This window comes from Fragaria vesca, linkage group LG2 (genome assembly GCF_000184155.1).
Source record: "Fragaria vesca subsp. vesca linkage group LG2, FraVesHawaii_1.0, whole genome shotgun sequence".
Taxonomy (NCBI): Eukaryota; Viridiplantae; Streptophyta; class Magnoliopsida; order Rosales; family Rosaceae; genus Fragaria; species Fragaria vesca.
The window spans coordinates 25799403-25822713 of NC_020492.1; the positions used below are offsets into that span (position 1 = coordinate 25799403).

At 35.4% G+C, this 23311-nt stretch overlaps 1 protein-coding gene across 1 annotated transcript; it reads right to left on the reverse strand.

Annotated features, from left to right (window-relative positions):
* Nucleotides 1-1684: 1684 nt before the first annotated feature.
* Nucleotides 1685-23240, reverse strand: LOC101291492 (DNA polymerase epsilon catalytic subunit A-like). The gene is made up of 49 exons (XM_004291504.1): nucleotides 23076-23240; nucleotides 22728-22793; nucleotides 22570-22629; nucleotides 22392-22487; nucleotides 21312-21472; nucleotides 20469-20557; nucleotides 20133-20350; nucleotides 19512-19598; nucleotides 19255-19389; nucleotides 18481-18603; nucleotides 17593-17678; nucleotides 16412-16574; nucleotides 16130-16306; nucleotides 15282-15395; nucleotides 14916-15020; nucleotides 14457-14575; nucleotides 14200-14341; nucleotides 14031-14125; nucleotides 13682-13787; nucleotides 13491-13570; nucleotides 13219-13395; nucleotides 12892-12979; nucleotides 12663-12743; nucleotides 12440-12583; nucleotides 12015-12110; nucleotides 11662-11862; nucleotides 10532-10586; nucleotides 10304-10443; nucleotides 9730-10181; nucleotides 8998-9136; nucleotides 8699-8908; nucleotides 8519-8593; nucleotides 8140-8327; nucleotides 7353-7542; nucleotides 7183-7247; nucleotides 6679-6811; nucleotides 6491-6592; nucleotides 6315-6398; nucleotides 5617-5691; nucleotides 5391-5453; nucleotides 5046-5308; nucleotides 4910-4958; nucleotides 4615-4775; nucleotides 4463-4529; nucleotides 3937-4047; nucleotides 3622-3792; nucleotides 3313-3525; nucleotides 3109-3215; nucleotides 1685-2297 (listed from the first exon to the last, which is right to left on the reverse strand). Exons 1-49 carry the CDS (start codon nucleotides 23238-23240, stop codon nucleotides 1931-1933), a joined length of 6654 nt encoding a protein of 2217 aa, XP_004291552.1. The 3' UTR covers nucleotides 1685-1930.
* Nucleotides 23241-23311: the final 71 nt, after the last annotated feature.

Below are 23311 nucleotides of genomic sequence, written 5' to 3' on the forward strand. Positions count from 1 at the left end.
TCCATACTAAGTAGAGAAACAGGTTTTGGATATAGTCGCTTGTGTGTTTGGATAAAATAATTTCATTTTGCACATAAATTTTGAAATAATGAGAATTACAATTTCATAAATTTAAATGGGTGCGTCTATTGCCACCCCACAAACCATTTTGTTCACTTCACGTTCTCTTCACACCCCATTTATATATTTTTAATTCTAAATCTATTTTGTTCACCCATTTACAATACCTAAAATACCGTTTTCCCATTTTTGTTTTGTTCACCCTAAATTTTTTTTTTTTCACCCTACATATATTTTTTTCAATTTCAGATTTACTTTGTTCCCCCTACATTCAAATATTCGATCTCTTCTTACACCGCTTATATAATTTTTAATTTTTAATTTAATTTATTCACCGATTTGCAATACACACAATATCATCTTCTTTCAATAGCCATTGAACTCCAAAAACAAAATGAAATTAAAATGAAATTGAAGAAAACCATAAGATTCATATCATTTGGGTAAGTGGAATCACAAACTAAACAATAAAAATCACATTAAAGTATAAATCTCAATTAAAAAACAAGAAAAAACTCTCAAACTTAACAACTCATTGGTATATATTGATATCAAGATGCATAATGTCTGTAAACACTACTTGGAAAAAGCTCTAACACCAATGAAAAAAAACAAGTCGAATATATATAAGTGAGCGACTAGACATGAAAATTTATATACAAAATTGATATGAGAAATAATGAGTAAGGAGATAGACGAAACATCAACAAATCAATAAAGAAAAAAAAAATATACAAACAGTTCATCTCATCTTCAGTTAAATGCTAGTATCTTCTTCAGACTTCATAGAAAGATCGAATATGATAAATTATGAGTTAGAGTTTATGAAGTACGTGTTTATCCAAAACGATGTATCGGGTGCCATTGATAATGGTACTGTGTTTGGTGATGGAGAAAAATGTCAACTGCATGAATGGATAAGGCCGCTTCATTTAGATGACAAGGAACACAATCCATTCACTTGTGAGCCGTACTTCACACATGCAACACAAGATCAAGATCATGGAAGCAGAAGAGCAGGAGCAAGTATATATCGGTGCTATATGAAAACACTATACATAGGGAAAGACGCCAAGGAAGCATGTACAAACATGAAGATGATTAGATGATTATTCATCTCCCATTTTTGACTCATTTGGTGTAAGCGGAAGCAATGATGGACCATACGTATGGACCATACCATTATGGCCAAAATTTGGCAATGCCAAATCCAACATATTCAATGCCTTATGGTCAAAATGTTGAGGACAATCTTCAAATGATTATTGTTACGGAATGCAAAAATATAAAAGATGTTTAAAGTATATTTTTCAGAATCGTTAACGGCTTCCTATCTGGTGTTCCTCTACCAGAACCAATGTCACCGAGTTGATATTCCTGTGCTCAACAATCTCATATGACACCGGATATTTTCTCATTTCTAGGTAGACCAAAGTTCTTCAGGTTTGCAAAAGGCAAGCGTCCAGGACCTGCATCTCCGCTGAGTTCCAGAAGCATTGAAATTGCTTTCGAAAAACACTTGACATGCTTTTTCATGAAAAAACACCTCAAAAACTTGTAAAACAATTTTAGAAATTTTAAAAGCAATCACCAAGAAGCCAATAAGGTAACGTGGTCATGACATAATGAGTCAAGATTGCACTGAAAGCCTTTTGTTTATAGCATTATTTACACTATTTACAGATCATACACAAGTCAAAGGGGGGTAACATTGGGGCCTATCATGTACAACAGTACAAGGAATTAACAAGGACAAATTTTTTGTAATTTGACCTGCTTGCTTTAAAACCTCACTGGATGTGGTCATCTTCACGGTCACACATAACATAAGAACTATGGCTGCCCATCTAAATGTATTGAAGAGAGCAGATCAATCTTTCACAACTTCTAAAATCCACTCAGTGCACTCTTGTAGAAGTTGAAATTTCTGATAAATGGAAATTTTCAAGATTAACTGCATCTTTTCGCAAAATTCAGCTGCGTCTTCCTTGCAGCTAAAAGAGCCGGCACATCCACATTGTTCTGCTAAATGTGCAGCTTTCACTTGGTTACACCGGAGACACACGAGGTCTTGTAGGTGGTAGAGCCGCTCTCTCTGCTGTACAATCTGAAGAAGGGTATTCTCCATCAGTTCTCTGTCATAAGGCTGCCCACATTGAGGCACAGCACAGCGCCACTCCCCACCTAGTAGAGCTGAATCACGGCAGATGTCCAGGTCTCTACAGTCATTGCAGTAGCTGTCAATCAAGAAAAAGAAAGAACGAGTAATGAGCAGGCAAGTTGAAAATTCAGACAATGGAAAAAATGATAGCTTGCCAAAGCACCACATTTAAAGACATTTGAATTAGTGGAGAAACAAATATAGCTCAGGAGTTCACATATTAAGATCACGCGCAAACTTAGATCCCTAAAATTCACGACTGTAAAGATCAAGATGCAAACTTTTATGTGTTGAAAGCAAAAACCAACCCCCAATTACTGAACCTTGAAAAGTACACATAGTTAACCTCTTTGTTTTTTTTCTTTTTCTTTTTTTTAATATATATTTTATTAATAACTCACACATCCTACATATGTCCGTGAGGTTTGAACCCATGACCTCAAAGTTGTTAGTTAAACACCTTAACTGACCAAGTCACGGCTCACCGACACATAGTTAACCTCTTGGATTTCTGATTTGAATGACAAACTGTAATATGAAGATAAATCTTTCTGTGAACCCAAACAAGTTCTTCTTTTGACAATATATTTTACCCTCTTCACTACTAAATGTTTCACTTTCCTGAACAATGTATCATGTATGTGTGTGTGTGCGCGCGCAATGGAGTAAGGAGCGGAAATTGACACAATGATGAGTAGCTTTTATGGTTCAGAAGCAAAACTGGGAAAGAGCCCTTCCAAGGACAGATATATGAACTCCATACAATCAGACGCCTTTCTCAGAATAATGTAGTATTAGGACATTACATTTTACTTCTTCAGACATTATGTCCATGCAATTCCTATCAGAAATCAATCTAAAAGTGAAATGTTTATAATGTATTGTACCTGCAAATGACATTTCGTAAGAACAAGGATGGGCAGGGATCACAAAACTGAGCTTCAGGAGCAGACTCCCTCACATGCATATATTTTAATAAATTACTTCTCATAACCTGTAGAATCAGGGCACAGGTATAAAATATTAATTAACTGACAGGTACAAATATAACACTACTCTTATGGTAATCTTCACATCAGATAAGTAAATACCATAACGTCATGCTCAACATTTTGATCAATGAGCAAAACACCACAGACATTCTTGATGAACTCAAGCGCCACATCGCCTTTGTGGATATTACCAACAAATTGTTGCAGGCCAGGAGATGTCCGATAGTCATTCTCAGACTTGTTCAGTTCCTTCATATGAAGTATTGTATCACGAACAATTCCCAGAAGCTTTTCAGTAAAGTACGAGCTGATCTGTTGAGCATAAAACAGGACCATTTAGAGAAGACCCAGAACCAACATCAAACAAGAAGGCAGAAAGCTGTACTATCTTTTGCAGATATTATTAACCTGTCCTTTGAGAAAATCGGTCATGTTAGATTCCAAAGTCTCAGCAGCTGCAACCGTAATTGATGGTGTGCAGCTGCTGCCATCCTGTAAAGTTGCTGTAACGGCAGACTGCTTCTGTGCATAATTCCAGGGAATATATAGAAACTGGGAAACAATAAATATAAAATGGTCCTGCAAAAAGCCAGAAGATAAATGAAACATTAGAAGTTTAGAACCTGAAACGTGTTTGTTCTATGAACCCATGGATTTCTTTAGCAGGAGTGAACTAATATGTTTCTTTATCACACATCGAAGCACTTATCCTCAGTGACTAACCTGAATTTTCTTGGGCAGGTATTCAGCAATGTTCCAGCTCGACACAATATCCACTTGAGATTCACCATACACATTATCATTAGCTCTAACTGGAATTCCACCATAATTATACTACCATGGAAAAATACAGCAACTCAGATAAAGATAATGATGAAGAATGGTAATTATTACAAAATGGTTGGAAGGTATCAGTTATTACTTGAATCATTAATGTATATAATAAAGCTATCTAGGAAACTATGTATAAAGCTAGCTATAGTGAAGGCTGCCAGATAAAGCTCTCTCCTAGCATGCCACAAAACCCGAGGGGTTAAAGATCTGGTGGAAATAAAGCGATCAGCATACCCTCAAATAATTGATATTCTTAGATGAATACAAATTCCCTATTGCTAAGAGCTAAAAGCGATAATATGCTCAAGCCTATAGTTTAAATACACCTGTTATAATTATCACAGGTACACATTTCACTTCCATTTCAATTACAACTTAAAATGATAAAAGTCAGAAAAAGAGAGCAATAATCAACCTGATCCATGAACAGCAAAGAATGCCAGAAGTGCAATGGTTCAAGTTCAATCCACTCAAATAGTTCTCTACAGATGAAAGAAATGCAATTACAACAAGAAAACTATCATAATATCACTTGCCGGAATTTCCAAGGATGTATTAAATACTAACCTTTTCTGGATAGTTTTAAGCACGCTATCGCAATAAGCTTTGGCTGCTGATATATCAAATTTTCCTGTGTCTATAATAACCTTGTAGAAATTCGCAAATATGATATTCGCACCCAATTTGCGGAACTCAGCCAATAAAATCAAGAGCACCTTTTTCATGACCTAGTGAAATTATCAACAACAGAAACCATAACAATAGTGAAATTTATTTAGTGCACTTTACAAAGAATAAGAATTGTGGAAAGACTGCTTAATCTGCTTGTCTGCAGAACAATGTTATGAAACGCAGCATTTACCTTGTCAAGTAGGCGTTGAAGTGCTGGATCATGCAGTTTAGATTGGGGGCTGCATCAGAAAGGAACCAGTAAGTATGTGAGTCAAACTAATGGTCCATGAAAATAACAGGATGCATATTAAACATAAGATAGCTACCTGCAAAGCCATCGATACAGATGTTGCAGCAATGCATCAGCATACACATTTCCAGATGTATTTGCATCAGCAAGACACCGGAGGATCATCTGTTTCAGAACTCGGAATGCATGTGCAGATGAAGTAGCTTCATCAAAGGCAGCATGCATATTAAAAGTCTGTGATCCAGTGTTCATGTCTGTTTCAAATCCTAGCAAAGCACCTCCTTCCATTTCATTTACTTGGTTGCTTTTCAGAAGAGCATCTACAGCTAGATGATGTATCTACATAAAATCATGACACGTTTTTAATACATCTGAAATAAAAAGAAAACTGGGAAACATGTGGTTGAAAATGTTTCAGAACCTTTAGCTCCACAGTGACCTTTCTATAAGCTCCAGGTCTAGTAATAACAAATGGTTGATGGACCTGTTTCATAAAGCCAGTAATTACTGAAAAGCATAGTATGAATTAATTGCATTATGAGGTAGAACCTGAATTCTAGTTGATCAATACGAGATAAACTCCATATTTCCTTTTACCACCTAAATGTTTGCACATACTGACATCTATATGTCATTTTGAGACTAACCTCATCTGCAAAAAATCTGCTTTCCTCATTAATGCCTCCTAGATCTGGAATACCATCATCAGATATCCAAAGTACCTGTAAAAATCAATATTCAAAAAGACAAGGGTGATGAAAAGTTTCAAACCAACTGAACAGTTCAAAGACATTGCATTATATATCCCAAACCTTTCACTAACAAGTGTTGGATAACCACTGGAGACAAAACAAACTCATGCTACTGGGGAATAATCTATATCAAGCTAACTGGTTTACTCAAGTCCAGTACCCACTAGTCCACCAGACCGCCTAGCAAAAGTGGGCAATGTGGATATAAGATATCAAATCCAGAACCCCATTACATACTAGATCCCAAAAGATTAAGCTGTTTGGGAATGGATCAATAATCAAGCTAACTAACAACCCGGATTTCAACCATTTTTCTTATTTTGGATATCTGTTATGAGTCATGTCACGACTACATCACACAACAGCACAGAACCCCTTACATACCGGATCCTAAAAGATTAAGTTGTTGGGAATGTATCATGAGCATATATCAAGCTAACTAAACCATTTGTCTTGTATTGATCATGATTACACTACACTCCAGCACATCAAACTTGATTGGGACTCACTAAGCTGAAGAGCATCAGTTCTAGGAAACCATTTATTTCTGAAAACATAAAGATAATATGCAAGATATTGGGTCATAGAAAAACCTGCTGGCTATCACGTAATGCTCTTGAGAAGAAGATATCAGCTGTATGCATAAGGGAGTCAACTTCAAAATTTCCCAATGGAACCTGCCCCATAAATTAGACAAATTGTATTATCATTAACCGCAAAAAATAACAGAAAATTATTGCTGGTATGAAAAAAAAAATACAATTATTACGTGTGAATATCTTGAGAGAGAAATTCTATCAATCAACCATGGAGATGATGCAGCACAACGTTGCATGCCAATTTTTGCAGCCACTTGTTGCCACCCAAGAACCTGTATGAAGCAGAAAAATATATTCAATTAGATGCAAAGAGACACTGATGTGCAGAGTGAAGACCTATGAGATCTTAATAAACTACCTGATATTGACTATCACGAGCATTACACGGAATGCTCACACATGGAAAATCATCAAGTGCTCGTATACCTGACTTCATTAATTGAGCATTCGGGCATTCAATAACAGCAATTGCAGGTCCCTGATGTTCATGTCTGTAAGACATAAAACTCATATATGTGATTAACCAACGTCCAAACACATAGACAAGCATTACCGTGCAACATTATTTATAACCTTCCCCTTCAAACATCACACTGATAAGGCTCAAAGTGGAACTTTTGAAATAGTTGGTGAAGATAACGAATAAATATGCTCACCATAGGTGAATAAAACTTAAAAGACATTCTTCGGAGAATAGAATAATTTCTTACATCAAAGTGATAGAATTTGGAAATAAAGTTAACAAGTGATTTGGTGAAGGCGTGAGCACCCCTCATAGCAACTCAAAAGACATTTCAGGAATATTACTGGGCAACGTGCAGTTACTTTAAGATAGATATATTTTTGTGAGAGCTGTCCATACCTGTGCTCATTAATTGCTTGCTGCAAAATCTTTTCAGCATCCTTTACAAATCCAACGTAGTCTACCTAAAATCAGTACAATCACATTAAATAAATTCGAAGAAAGATAATATCTACTAAAAGTAAGAAACAACCAGGAAATCCTTAACCCAAAGACATTGACTAGCTTACCTTGATAAATATTCCGTTCCTAGGAGGCAGCTGAAGTGATAATGCCTGACAAGCTTCCCGGAATTGTTTCTCAAGAAAAGATGGTGACAAATCTTTATTTTGATAAGGATTCACCACCACAACAGTTATTGTTCTTGAAGCAGGAAAATAAGCAACAAATATTGCACGCCCTTCAGATCCTTCAGCGATGCTGACATTAATGTCATAACATCATAAGTACTGTATGTTTTGATGTGAATAGATGAAGTATAATACATAAATGAGTCTTGAAAAAGAAAATGAACGATGATTTGAAATAAAAGGTGATAAATCATATTTCCCATCATAAAAAGCAAAAAACAAAAAAAAAACACAGAAGTGGAACTAACAGTTGGTTGAAGTTTTCCAACATCTTGACAAATTCTACCACTATATGTGAAAGAACAAAGTACTGCAATTACACATCGCATAAATTTTCATGTGTGCCAGCTCCATCAGGTGTGTGTGTGTGTACAGTTATACCAGCCACATGCTTTCAAGGGGATAAAGTCAAACAAACACTCAGCAATGGCTTAATTTTTTTGAAAGTATATAACGTTTAAAAGGATTTTGAACTTGCAATGAGCATATAAACCTAAAAAGAAATACAACCCTAACTGTCCTAGGTACATGTGTATTGCAAATGAGTAATAACTCACATTGGCCACATGAATGATATCAAATGTACAAAACAGAGTTGTGTAAACAGAGAAACAAACTTCATCTATATGGTTGATCCGGGCCTCCATATTCTAAAACAATCAATTACCTGTGATACAAGTAAAAGAAAGCGATGGATTGGGCCAGATAAGAGCACTCTGTTGTATTCTTCATGTCCAGTGCACTAATGCTCCAGCCATTTTTGGCATCTCCCTGAGCTTTTTTGTCTAGTTTACAGACACAACCAATCTGTGTGATTACATTAAACTCTGAAGGCACCTTTGTCTCGTATATTCCCTGAACAAAGAAATGAGTTTGAATCAAGCTGAAATGTATCAACTGACATCACTATAAAACCTTGCTATAATATATAACCATGTTTTCCTTTGATTGCCAACAAGAATAGACTGAGAATTGCAGAAGCGAAATCTTAACAGGTTAAATGGCATAGCACGGAGGGGTTATTATTGTGAAGAGTATGTACTGACCTCAATATCTGGATCAGCGATAAGAGACGCAAGCTTTTTCCTCACTGTCCTATTCCTCTTCTCATCAACTGAAACCTGTTGTCAACCGTACATAAGATACATATTGAAACTTAAGCCTCTCGGACACGAAAAATGGTTATGAACCACATTATTGTTTGAGAAAATTATCACTAGTAGTACCTCATATAGGTAATAGCTATGTCTTCCATGTGGAAGAGTCTTGTTGACATACTTCCCTGGTAATTCTTCTTTCAGTTCTTCTTTTATAGGTGATGTAGAATTGATGTAAAAAATTCTTGGAACATTTAGAGGAATCTTAAGCATCATTCCTTCAACAACAACCCAAGCCAAAATTTGGCCAGTCTCAGAACTCGGAACTAGTTGTAATATCTGAATCATATAGTCGAAGTCAAGAAATCATACAGTAAGTTTTTATGGCATTCCAGCAAAATGCAAAAGTTGAAGTAGGACGACCTTACCTGCCAATGGCAGCGAGTTAGGGCTTCCTCATGACTCCTAAAATATGAATTCACACCTATTTTCCCCTGAGCTCCTTTGAGTCTCCCACCACCAAGGAGCTTGTCATGAGCATGATGAGCAGACCTTGCATTATTCAATCTGTCCATTGGATGACAATGCCTAAGAATTAGTTAATCAACTCCACATAACTGATCCAAGGTCACATAAGTGCAATCTACACAAACTAAAAAAGAAAAAGAAAAAAAGCTTGCGGGGGTGTTTTCAATGGGGAGATCTAAGTAGAGTTGAAGATGTTTTAAGTCTTTAAAAGGAATTCATTATTGAAATCATAGTTTCTGGTTAACAATGGATTTTGAGCGTATATTCATATGTTAGCACAAGTTGCAAATCCCTCCTCGTAATTGGGGAACCAAAAACTGTCCAAGCATCCCCATATCGAGAAAAGATATAGGGACCTCCATATTCTCCTGACCTCCATTTCAAGGAATCCAATAATATCCGTTAAAAAGAAAAAACGGTCCACAACAAAACCATCTATGGCAAAAGTTATGCCCCTCCCAGGGAAGTCGCTCAGCCTCACACCAGCACTGGCAACTTGCCCTGAACCCGGCAACTCCACTGCGTCACCACTCCACATGATTGTCAATGTAAGTACACCAATATTTGGTGGACAGCCGTTCAGTGTCAATCTGCACTCAAGAGTACTAGTAATGATAAAGAGAAGAAAGTACCGTTGTTTCTTCCTCTTGTCAAGAGTATCTTTCCATTTTCTTTTCTTCATTGCAAGCCAGCCTTGATAATCGACACTTTTGTCAATCTCTTCCCAAGTGACAGCAATTTGCTCTTGATGATCAATTTCTATTTGATTTGTTTGTTGTTGATGTTGATGTCTTTCACCATTTGCCTTGGCTGATTTTTTCTGGTTATTGACTTCATAACAGTGAACAATCGGTCTTGGTCTGCTTATGGTACTGTTTTTGCTTTTGAAGTCTTCTAAATCATCAACCATATCTTCATCTACCACGTGATTAGGGCCAATAGCATCATTATTTTCCACCAACTGATCCTTGTTGACTGACGTGAACATATCAACCAATTTTCGTTGTCGAAATTTATCTTCCTTCTCACGAACCTTCTTATGTAGCCAATCAGGATGAACCACCCTAGGGACAGGATTTGCAACCTGAAGAAAATAACTGATTTCAAATACAGCTAAAAAAAATTTAATAAAGTTGTGTACAGAAGTGGATAGAGAGAGAGAGAGAGGAGGGAGAGATGACCAATGACGAATACCACGAACTCTACCTTTTGCATTGCAGCGGGAATGGTGACGATTTTCTGAATTGCTGAACCTAGACGTTGTTTGTAATAGGACCAGTCTATAATGGATCTGATGTCAATATCCGAGACCTTGCACCACTTTCGTACGTAAAACTTCATAATTTCTGATGAAGTTAAAATTCAATTGCTTTTTAGAGTAAAAATAAATAAATAAGAAAAAAATTTAAAAAAGAAATAACAGCAGAACTTTACCAGCATCTGTTTCAAATATTGCAACTGGAACAGCACGCTCACTGACAGGTGCTCCCTATTCATTAATATCCGAAAAAAGAAAAGTGAGATTTGCATGATCCCGAGTTGACAGGAAATTCAAAAACCACTAGACTGGTGATACGACTTTCCTTTTTAAGTTACTAGAGGGATCCTATCTAAGACAACACAGCAAGACCATTACAGCATAGAAAACCAAATAAAAAAGAAAAAAGTGGAGCTTCTAATGATGGAAACAGAGTAAGAATAGGTCAGATTCAGTACATGAAAGGAGAAGCACTTCAACTGAGCAGAACCAACTACCAAGCGTACAGATTTATTACAGTCCATTTAAATTAAAGTCCAATAGAAAATTCACAGATAGGGAATTGAAATCTAATTTTGTCCCAGTTGTATTTACGTCCAGGATTGTCCGCTTTGTGACTCAACATTTTTTATTTGTTTCCACAATTAAAGAGCCAAAGCCAAAATTGCACCTGGCTAAAAGGCATTAGCTTTCTTCTAGCCCCAACACCATAATGTATTAGCCAAACCCATACAGTAAATATGAAATGTTTTACGTACTCCAAATTTTAATAAGTATGAGTGGTCCAAAACTATTGAGATCAACATTCTTGCCCAGATATTGGAACATAACACGCCAATAGGAGTTAATGAAGCATAATGCAATTACTTTGTCATTAAAATTCCGCCAACTAGACGAAACTTTGAGCTTTAGATCAGTCTCCGATACCATATTTTTCTATGGTTTTAGAAAACAGGGAAACTTCAACTAATTGTAGTGGACAAAATTATAACGGAAAGACCATACCTTTCATAGTCCAGAGTTCTATTGGAAGGATGAGAAGTTAACCCAAGATCATAAACATGAACACTGTACAATATCCTACCACTTATATCCCATAAAAGATTAACTTCTCAGAAATGACCATAGAAACTATAACGATGTTAGGGATGAAATATGATTATGTGATTCAGTTGTTCTCTCTAATTCCCTGTTCTTTTTTTTTTTTTCAGTTGTTTTCAACTTAAATCACTTCTTTAAACAAAACAGTAATGCATTACCACTTACTTTAAGTTTCATGGCGATGATTAATCCAAAACATATGTACCTGTGGTTCACATGCAACTATATACTGACAACGCAGTCCTTTATCTTTGACCATTGTATCACCAAGAAAATCAGCAAGACGCCGTGCAGTGGTTACCGCACACGATTTTTGGCTTCCATATTCCACCAAAGACTTGCTCATGGTGCTTGATTCTGATATGTAATCAAGCAACTCACTGTCTGCAATATCCTTTCCTTGATTCTGAAAGATGGAAATGGAACTTTAGAAGAACTTTCAATGTCAAGTAACATCCTTTATTTATACAAATGTAAGAGAAGAGTTCCTCAAGGAACATACTGGGCATTGCTGTACAGAAATCAATTTTGATAATATAAGCCAGGAAATTGACATACATCAAGAAGATCAAGCCAGCGGTTGGCAACAGAAGCAACGGCTGAATAACATTCCTCTAATGTAGAACCGTGAAGGAACTTATCGAAAAGCTCAGCCTACAGAAATGGGAATCAAACACATTATGAGACAAATATTTGCTTGACTTTACATTTAAAATGAATAAATACACAAAAATAAATAATACTGATAAGCATAAGCACATGAAGCATCAACTTTCATTGTTATTATTTAAGTTTCCACTCCAAAAGTGCAACAACCACCAAGGAGTCAGTCGGATAATAACTAGATAACACGTGAAGGTCTACCGTATGGCTCAGTTAAAGACTTCGCTAATCTCTCATAACAATGTAATTTTCTTTGTTTTTGTTTTTGTTTTTATTTTTTATTTTTCTTGTTGTCCTGCTGTTACAAGTTAAAAAGATACCTGGAAAACTTTGATGAGCTTCAGCTCACCTCTACGTTTGATCTCAAAACCTTTAAGTTCAGCAAGTGTCCCATCGTCATTAAAGACAGCATAGCGCTTCTTGATTAGAATTCCTTCTTCCTTAGAAGCAGGAATAATCATTGCCTGCATGAAACACTAGGTTAGTATAAATTTACATCAAAAAAGTTGGAATTAAAATAAAAAAGAAACTCGTATGCCTTACCTTGTATGGTCCATCCACTTCAAATTCAATTGAACATTCACTATGAGTTGCATAAGTTTTCTCAATCGGATCTGTAAGAGTCTGATAAATATGGTGGTAAGAACTTGGAGTCGTAATTGCAAAATCATAAACAAGCTAAATCAAATTGTAATTTACAAAGAAGTCTAACACTGTAGTTCACAAGGCATAGGAAATGACAATATTAGAAAGAAAAAAAATTCAAACTCACCTGGTACTGATCGTTTGTATTGTTTCTCGCCACATCAACATTAAGCATGACACATGGATATGAGATAGTTAGCTTCTTCTTCAAGTCTCTGTTTAAGCATAACAGATGAATATGAAATAGTGAGATAACTAATCCACATATTTTACAAACTAGTTTGGACACTAGCATCCCCAACGTAATTAATCGAATTAATCGCGCAGCATTGCTATCCATGTAAAATTTTCAGACAAAAGAAATCTTAACATCAATAACGCCATGGTAGCTGCCATTGTTGTATACTGTATAAAAATAATATACCAAAGTGAAATATTAAAAGAAAAACCATACTTTGTTTTGAGCGTAAAGTTCTCTGGAAATGATCCAGGAAGCACACACCAGATACCATCTGTATCTAACTCAAGAGGTTTTCCAATTTTTTCAACAAGTAACCGAGCATTCTGAATAATTTTAGCTCCAGTATATGTAACTACTCCAGCCATTTCCATTGAATACCACCTTGCACCCCTGGATTACCATGTAAAAGCACACTAAATTGTAACAGAGCATTTAAGCCATATTGACAACAGAATCAATAATAGTGTGATTTTAATTCAACTCACTTGCGCATGACGTATCCATAAAAGGAGTTAAGTATACACTTATGTGCAAGTTGTAAGGAATCATAAAGCACCACCATATTCTGGCAAAACGAATAAGCATACTCATCAACAGCAGTAGAGTGGGTTAGTGAGCACATTAATATAAGTAAATGTCAAGATGTTGCAAGAGAGTTCATAAACGGGTTTCATACTTGTGCTTCCTGGATCTTTATAGAATTTTTACTAGCCTTTGCTTCAGACAACTTGCCCTTCCAAACCTTATTAAGCCCTTTATACTCATACCTTCTATCTCGAAAGCTTGAAGTAGATAAAAAAAAAAAAAAAACATATGGATCAGAGAAAAAAGAATAAAAGGCATAAGCTGGTACTCAACAGAAGACATTCACAATAGAATATTCATATTCGCCCATTACAAGAATGTGAGCCATTTCCTCTTGGTTGTTACTTTGCATATACCTTAAACTTCTTATAACAAAAACCAACTTCCTCTTTAATACCCAGGGTAAGAAAAATTTCAATAACCAAACTTTTAACGCTCACCTGCGGACTGTGTCAACATAGAATGAATTTTCCCGCATGCAAATCCCTGCTTCCCGGAGTTCAGTGACTGGCTTGTCCACTACTCGTTTATACGCCTATCAAAGAGACTGAGAATTAGTTTGGGTAGTACATAAGAAAACATTTTAAACAATGTCTTTAAAAAATCTACCTTCTGACAGTATTTCTTTAGACGCTCTTTGAGCCTTGTTTGTTGTTCCATTTTAGGCAATTCAAGAAAAGACCGTGACTGTTTGGAAGTGGCACCGTCGACAGACTCAGACTCAATTTGCTTCTTCAGATGATAATAGTCGCTGAAGTTGTTGAACGACATATTCGTACATAAACAATGATTAGGCCGCTGAAACCTGGAGAAAGTACACAATGATGGGGAAAGAAGAAAAGCAGAATTAGCTGGTTACAAAATACCTTCTTTTTGCCATGAATATTTCTCCACGCCAAACCCATTCCAGCTTTCGTAGACATGTTTTTCCTGGACGGTTGAAATCACAAGCAGTACAGACCTCATCTGTAACTATTGATGGGGGCTGGAAATAAACAAACAGTTAGCACAACATATATTATGGAAAATCTTCAAACAACTAGAATAGAGAAAACAACAATCTAAGAATGCAAATGAGTATATTCATGCTGACAGTATCAGAATGATCATCAGTTCATGACAGCTGGACTATAGGAAAACTATTGACATGCTTCTAAAATAAACAGATCACCAGAAGCAATATTTTCCAACTAGGACAACTCTTTTTAACTAAAGCTTTGCTACAACATACAAGGCATATTTTGATTTAAGCTCAGAGAAATGAAAAACATGAATTATATGCAGCTGTCATCTGCACAGATGAGAGTACTTATTAGCCAGCACACCTGAAGCCTGTTTGTTAGAATAATGTTGGGATACATAGCAGCTACATCCAGGTGATAAATAAGTGGGCATTCTTCTCGTATTGGTTCATCTCGCAACCTCACAAGCTGCAGTTGAAGAACAGGAGCTGTTACTGAGAAACAGTACATATTGAAGAACAATGCAACAAACTTACAACTCCGATGAAAAAAAATAAGAAAGTTTTTGACACAACACAATCAGAAGGGTTTCAACTTCAGGAAAACCAACTTTATGACGCAAGATATATCAGATAAATGAAAGTAAAAAAGAATATACTTGGAAATGTATCCGACTACCAGCTTATATAATAAATAAAACATAGTCGTGAATGGAAAAATGATCAGCACCTTTTCCAGAATAGAACTCTTCACTTCATCATAATTGGACACAGATTCCAAGTCCATCTTTCCCTCTACTCTGATAGCATATTGAAGATCTCGATCAAGGTTATAGATCAATTGCTGGAAATAAAAATTTCAGAAGTTCAAATTATATATCGTTATTTGGCAACTCCAGTGGAGTAGCATAATAGCTCCAGAAGGGACAATAATATGACTGTCAGAGATATAACAGAGCAATTAATCAAATTTACGAATATTACCCTAAAGAAATATCTATAGAAGCAAATAATCTCAAACTTCAATACCTGATATATTTTGTGAGCAATTAGTTAGGATTCAATCAATTATACACCGAATAGTTCTCAAATTAAGGCTTTTATTAGAAAGGGACAAGTACTTTGTCAATTAACTAGATTGCACCATGCCTCCGCTGACAAACTATGATAATGTTTTCCCGGTAAAAAAGATCCAACTACTAAGAAATGGATTCAATCTTTGTCCTCTGTAAAGCATTCGGTATGATATCATTTAAGACCAGCTTTCGCCTACTGGGTATTTGGGTTTTTCCTGATGGTGTATAATCTTTCAGACAATTGATTAAAAAGTCTCTGCATGTCAATATGGCTATGGATGTCATAGAGTATACACATCAAACCTATTGACTTCTGCTTGTGTCCTTCATATGTGTGTGTGTGTGTGCATCTCTTTAAATATGGTTACTCTTTGTAAAGAACTGATGTCAGAAAATCCATAGTCCACAATAACTGAAAGGTTCAGAAAGATGGTAAACCAATAGTGAAAAAAAGTACACAGTATAAAGAAGGATTACTATGAAGAATGATTTTTAGACATACCTCATAAGCAGCTGCATCAAGCCTAAAACTGGTTGGAAGATCAGATCTGAAAACACCACTTTCAAGGCATTCGACATGGCCACCTATGTAAGTCTCACTTTCCAAAAGGTGATTTTTATAGAACTTTTCCGGGTCAGATTGGTGTTTGTTAGGACATATGACATTTGCCTTGTATGCCTGCATAAAATGCACATTCAGTTGTGGAATAAATGAAGGATTTATTTTGGGTATCATGGAAATTGCTTGAAAAGAAGCATCAGCAGATGAGTGCAAAACACCTACCTGAACCATTAAAAGCATTTCACAAAGGGTTCCACTACCTTTGCGCAAAACCTCATCCGGAGACATTGGAATAATAGTTGCAAGAGAGAATATAAATGGATGAACATAAGTCATGTACAAATAATAGGTTGCAACAGCATCAGAAACCGAATAGGATGCCATCCTCTGTAATATGACCAATTAGAAAAATTATCAGAATGTTAATGCAAAATAACAGTACAAAAGTAAACAGATCCTCTGTTTAGAATATATGCAGGCTTGTACTAATATATATTGGATGGGAAAGATGCGTACGAATCAAAAAGTAAAATGTGTTTAATCACAAAGGAACAACTCAAGCTGGTTCTCTGTATTGCACCACAGTACCATTACATTTGTAGTCAAAGCTTCATGGAACTTCATAATATAACACCCAGAAAGACATGTAAATTTATTTCGACAAGAAGGTGGAGCTGTTGATGTTGATAGATAAGTATTCCTACGTATTCCTAAGGTTTAGTATAGAAGTTAAAAATTTTGGCATCAATTTAATTAAATTGTTTTTTAACAATTTTTGGAATGGAAGCGGAATTCCCTTTTGGATTCTCCCAGAAAATAACATTCATTTTTTGAACCCATTTTTAAAGAACTCAAAAGAAAAATTAGAAAATTGAAAAATAAATTCTTTCTAATTCTAAGAATTTTTAAAGAAAAAAAAAAGGGTCATTAAAAGGATTCTATTTATAAAAGAAATAAAAAAAGAACTCTCAAAAATAAATCCAATTCTATTATTATTATTTGGATTGAGAAATTTGTAATTCAATCTATCAATGTAAGTGGACATAGTTGGGTTTACAAATCAACTATATTATGCATAAAATAGATTAAGCATGGTTCACATGATAATCTCAATCAATGTCGTTTCTCTTATATGCCAACTGAAGAGACAAAATCTAAAAAAGACAAAGGAGAAGGATGTTGAAATGAAATTAATGTACTTTCACCTCATGTATGAATCACAGATAATCTTCCATCCCCTTAGAAAACAAATGCACGCAAGTTGTAGTCAAAATATTTTATGGTAGTTCATGTGGTTTTCAGTGCATATATCAAATTTTGATTACCGATCATCAACATTTTCAATTTCACATACACCAAGTAGATGAAATTCATACAAACAGAGTTATAATTTCATCATTCACACCTGAGGTTCTTCTTTTGCAAAGCGAACCATATCCTCAGGATTCACCTCTATTGGATCATATCCCAACTTTGCTTTCGTAACAGCCTGAAATAAGATTATAAAAATTTGGATGATTCAATTTTACAAGGGAAAAAAGTGAGACAACTACTTTCTGACTGGTAAAACATGTATTAGCATATTTATTATGTTAATGTGCTACATTATTCCAGAGTTCACAATCCTACAATATCCTGCTTATGTGGATATAAATATAATTTTGAGGTGAAGGGTGACAAATTATAAAACCCTGAACCTATTTGTTACTAACACCTCTCACATATTTCTCTCTTCATTCCAGGTGTTGTTGGAGTTTAATTCAACTACAAGCATAACTAAAATGTGAAGTTATGAACCCACACACCCTATACACCATAATTTTTATATATTGGTGTTTGAAGCATTCAAATAAATGTTATTCCGTGTACTGATTTATGCTTTATGGTTCTTTTTCAGAGTGTGGATTCCTTATCCACCCTTTGTACATGTTACCTTGTTAGAACAAAAATTGTTTGCCTGAAGTTCATTGTCCTTCATCGTGGAGTTGTCATTATACTAGGAGGGAAAAGATTTGAGCAGTCCATAATGGCAAAAGATAAATTTGTTAACAAACCCCATTAAAGGATTTAAGGGACTTCGGCCAAAGCAGTCACCAAAGATCTTGATTAATTACTATACAACATGAACTAATTGCTCCACCTATTGTGAAGCAGTAATAAAGAAGCATTATAATTAAACAGGTTGGCCATGAGAAGCTGTAGGCGGGAAAATGAATTTATGAAAGAGCAATAACACAAAACACCACTTAAACTAGATGAAGGGAAAATAAACTCAAACTGGAAAATCTTACCTTAAGGCCCTGGCTCCCTTGGGGTAGATAACTATCACGTTTGACCCAAGCAAAGCAATCAAGATGACAAGCAAATTTAGATCTACATTCCCCCTGATTCTTGTCACATAAAAATCCAACTTCCTGCATTAAGAGAGAAGGATGTAAGAGAAGCAGTACTTAATGGAAAACAGAATAGAAGAATACCTCTGAGACCATGCAGATACAAAATATATTATTACGTGCTGCAATTTAGACAGATAAAAGCAATGTCCCACAAGCACATTGTGTTGCACAAAACATTAAACGGGTACGAACTAAGAAACACAAATTTGTTTGATATTCTGTAGAAATAAAACCTAACATAATGTGAATTGAGTGATGACTCAATTATATATAATGTAATTATGATGTGATGTGAAACTGAGGATGCCGGAAGATAAATTACATTATTAAAGAGATGTTTTAATACACTGCACATGATCATGGTTAAAAGCAATGAACAGAAAGATTAATAAAGAGTTTAGACACATACATTGGTAAGACAGACTTGTTCATAATTTTTTTGATTGGTTAACATAGCCAACCTTAGATCAAAGGCAATAATGTAATTTACTGTAATAATCAGATTCCCTTTTGTGTTATTAATGAACAGATGACATAATACATATATACGTGGAATTACATTATAAGCAGCTTACAGACACCCTCAAGATGATAGCATTGAAGTTCTAGTCTTCCAGGTAGTTATAGTAAAGTTACAAGCTAAATTCTAGGCTGAAGTTAGAAACATACTTCATTCATTTTGAACCCATGATGTGCAGCTCTGGTTTCCAGGAAAGGCCAATCGAAAAAATCACCATTGTATGTGACATAAATTCCAGGTTTCACCTCTCGCATATGGGCAAACCAGTGTCTTAACAGCTCTCTCTGCAACAATGACAATATCATTACTAAAGTTGACAAGTTTTACCAGTCTAATAGACTCGTTACGTAATTAACCTAATTAAAGTTTCAGTTTCAGGGTGGGGCAGGGATGGTCTATTTGTTACCTCATTTTCCACATTTGTCACCTTGAAATGGCCTACAAATTCTTCTTTTGGAGTGTACTCCAGATATTCTATATCAGCTCCAACACACTGAAGATAAAAAATTTAAAAAAAAACATTAAGCCTGTCAATGTAAACAAAATACTTTTAAATTTTCCTTGCTGATAGGAAATGGAAATAGGAAATGTAAAATCATATCAAGTTCTTACTTAATAAGATAATTAAAATAGCAGTATTTAGTGACTCCTACCTTAACCAGTTGCTCGCCAAAAAAAAAATATACAGGAACTTAAAAAAAACATGACAATAAAGGAGAAAATCTGAAAGACAAGGTCTTCGTGGCATTTTACTTAACCGAAACATTATCATATTATTTTGTGTCCTACCCCTTCCTAAAAGAAAACAAAAACTGTATATGGGATAGACCCAAAAAAATGTCCGAAATACTGAAAAATCAAGAGCAAATAACTGGAGCAATAAAATAATTAATCCATAACTAACTAAATGGATCAGCTACAAGTTTTAATAACAAACGCTCTCTTATTTGGCCACAGGAAACAAAAATCAAATGCCTAATGTAAACAAGCATAGATATATTCATGAAATACAAAGGGTGAATCTCACCTCTCTATTAATAATCAAGTACCCGTGTCCATCAACCATGTATGAAATCATCATTACTAAATCATATTCAGCATCTGGAAATTTTAAAGGTAGCTTAGTTGTCTCAATATCGAATGCACAAACATGAACTTCGGCATGCTGCAGAAGATCTGTCCTCCTCTCAAGCATAACACCTGTACTGGATACAGTAACATTGTACCACTGGCCACATCGCACATCTGAGTAACAAGACATTTTGAAAGGGGATGAACTTCCAACTGTTGGATATACAAAAAAAATAGAAAATAAAAAAAATAAAAGGACTCTAGAGAGTATCGGGATGTAATGATAAATTACCATTGTCAATAGCGAAGCGGACATGGTAGGGAACATCATATTCACGAAGATCAATAATACAATCTAGGAAATCTTGTGGCCTTTGTTCTCTACAAATCAATCACCAAAACAGAATCAGGAATTCCAGGTTACAAGTTCAATGCAGCAAGCCAAGAAATACAAACAAGGACAGAGCCAGGATTTCGATCTGGACTGAGCTAAATTTTCACCCCACAAATGCATAAAACATTCAATTTGAAACTCTATGTATAATTATAATCTTAAACAAAGATGTAAGAACTAGAAATGCTAGCTGAGAGTTGGTAGTACGATAACTGGTTTAATCATTTATAATTGGAATAGACACCATAAATTGAATTATATAGGTCGGCTAATCTGAATACGCAAAAGAAGAGCGCTACTCTAAAGAGAAAAGAAAAGAAATATAATCGTTGATTGTGTTATTTAGTGCTTATTTTTGTATGATACTTTTTTTGTTTTTATCTTTTAGTAGTTGCTCTATAGAGGAAAAAACTCAATTAAAAAAAAAAAACAATAATAATAATGTAAGAAAAAAACCATCAGCAAGGAATCAATTCTTGACTGTTGTTTTTGCTTATGAAGAGACTGGGCCACATACATTTCACATTCCTACTTAAGCTGAACTAAGCACGTACGCCTACATATTTATAAGAAAAACACATGGGCTACTGCCCAGGAGCAATATAACTATGCTCTGTCCTTGAATACAAACTGAAAACGCAGAGCACCTTTTAACAAAATCAACTTTCTACTCTACTTTTAAGGCCAGACAGTGGAGCTCAACATCCAAGAGAAACAAGAATCAAGACAAAGAAGGCTTACCGATTTCCTAGAAGTATTGACTCATAAGCTTCGGCAGCATCAAATTTTGTGCGGTTTCTTTCAACAACTTGCAATAGGTCACTCTTGACATTCATCAATTGTTGAACAGTATCAAATGATAACTTCAAATAGGACTTGCGTAGGCCAGACAAATGGTTTTTCTGTCCAAGAGTGAAAAAGTAAGCATCATAACCTTTATAATATCAGCAAATATATGAGAAATGCATACTCTGGGAGAAATGTAACTGAATGAGTAATTAACTGAAGAATCATAATGATTATAATATCAGAAAATATAGAAGGAATGAATAATCAATCTAAGTAAACCTACTACATTTATTATCATCTTAAACAACATGGCTATTGGAACTATTAAACAGAAGTCATATGCCCATTGACATTGTGCTTTCATGATATATCTTAACATATAACAGGTTATGAATTAAGGTAAAGCAGAAGTTGCACAGCTTTATTAAGAGGAGGTACATAGAATATATGTGATGGTGATGAAAGATCCTTTGTTACAGTACCATTATACCATATAGTACGCCTTTCAGTTCTGCAGGTTAGCTCATTATAAATATACTAAAGCTTAAGGACTATGACATAAGTACTATACTGCTAGAGGGCAACCTACTGCTCTGTTGTCCCCTTATATTTTCTTTTAATGAAAAAAAACAAAAAACAAAGAGAATGGAAGTTCAGTCATGCCCAATACTCTAACAAATCTAACATATAGGATACGGCAGCTCCACCCTCAAGTGAAGTTGCTAGAAAATAGGCAACCAGTGCATATCAAGCAGAGGCACACCCCCGTCATCCTTAACTCCTTAAGTTGAGATTAATGAAAATTTTAAAATAAAATGCAGAAACTTTTTATGCACAGAATATTGCTCAAGATAGACATGTTGACTAAGTAACTGAGAAAATGTTTTCTCAGCTGTTGGATCTGAAGAAAGCATGTCTTCAGCCTTGAGGCTCAACAGGGCTTTGATTAAAAATAAATACAACTCAGAACTGTCAGCATTTTCAAATGAAATAAGGTATAACCATATTAAGCTGGTGATATAAGTTGCTTACTAGATCAAGGTCTTCTTTCCCCACTATCTCGATATCAGCAATACGACTTTCATAACGCCGTTTCAAATATGCTTCAACATCCATTTCCATTTTCTCCTGTAAATAAATTAACTTTGTAAAAACAACACTACAGAAAGAAATTTTTTCAGAAGCAGCATATAAAGAAATTGACAGGCACCTTTGTGGCTGCATAGAAATACGGCCGAAACTTATATTTTGACTTGAAAGCGGAGCCATCCTGCGAGTAAACTAATTATAACAACTGCCAAAACCATAAACGCTACCATAAAAACAAAGCTAATTGTGTCAAAACTTGCTTTCTTCCGAGTATTTTACCTGTGTAACGAAATAGAGATCAACGCAGCTATACACCTTACGGGTGTCTTGATCTTCCACAGATGACTGCAAGGCACAAGAAAACAATCATAATCAGAAAATCGAAATTGTTCAAACTGCATTTTCTTTGTTTCACTGAAAGTGAGTAGAACATTAGTTCATCCTCTCTCTATCCGAATATCAACACGAAAACCTTTCCCTCAGTAACTTAACTAGAAAAATCAAAACTTCAATAGAATCGCAAATTACCAAATACTCCAAAGCTTTCCGAGCAACCAAAATCAACAAAAGCAATAGAAACACAGACATGGCTAGAAATGGAAGAGAGCGATTGAAAATTAAACTTACAGAAGCGAAAGTGAGTAACCACCCGAGCCGAGTTTCGCCTTCGGAGAACAGATCGAAACCGAGCTTCGACTCGAGGTCTTCGTCGGCGGTGGGCGCGAGCTTCTGCTGCTTCTTAGAGCTCCACGCGTCTCTCCGGTCGCGTTTGCGGCTCTCGTAGCCGCTCATGGTTTTAGGGTTTTCAGTGGGAACTATCTCTCTGCGAATTTGGGCTTCGCGATCTGAAAAGCGGCAGCACA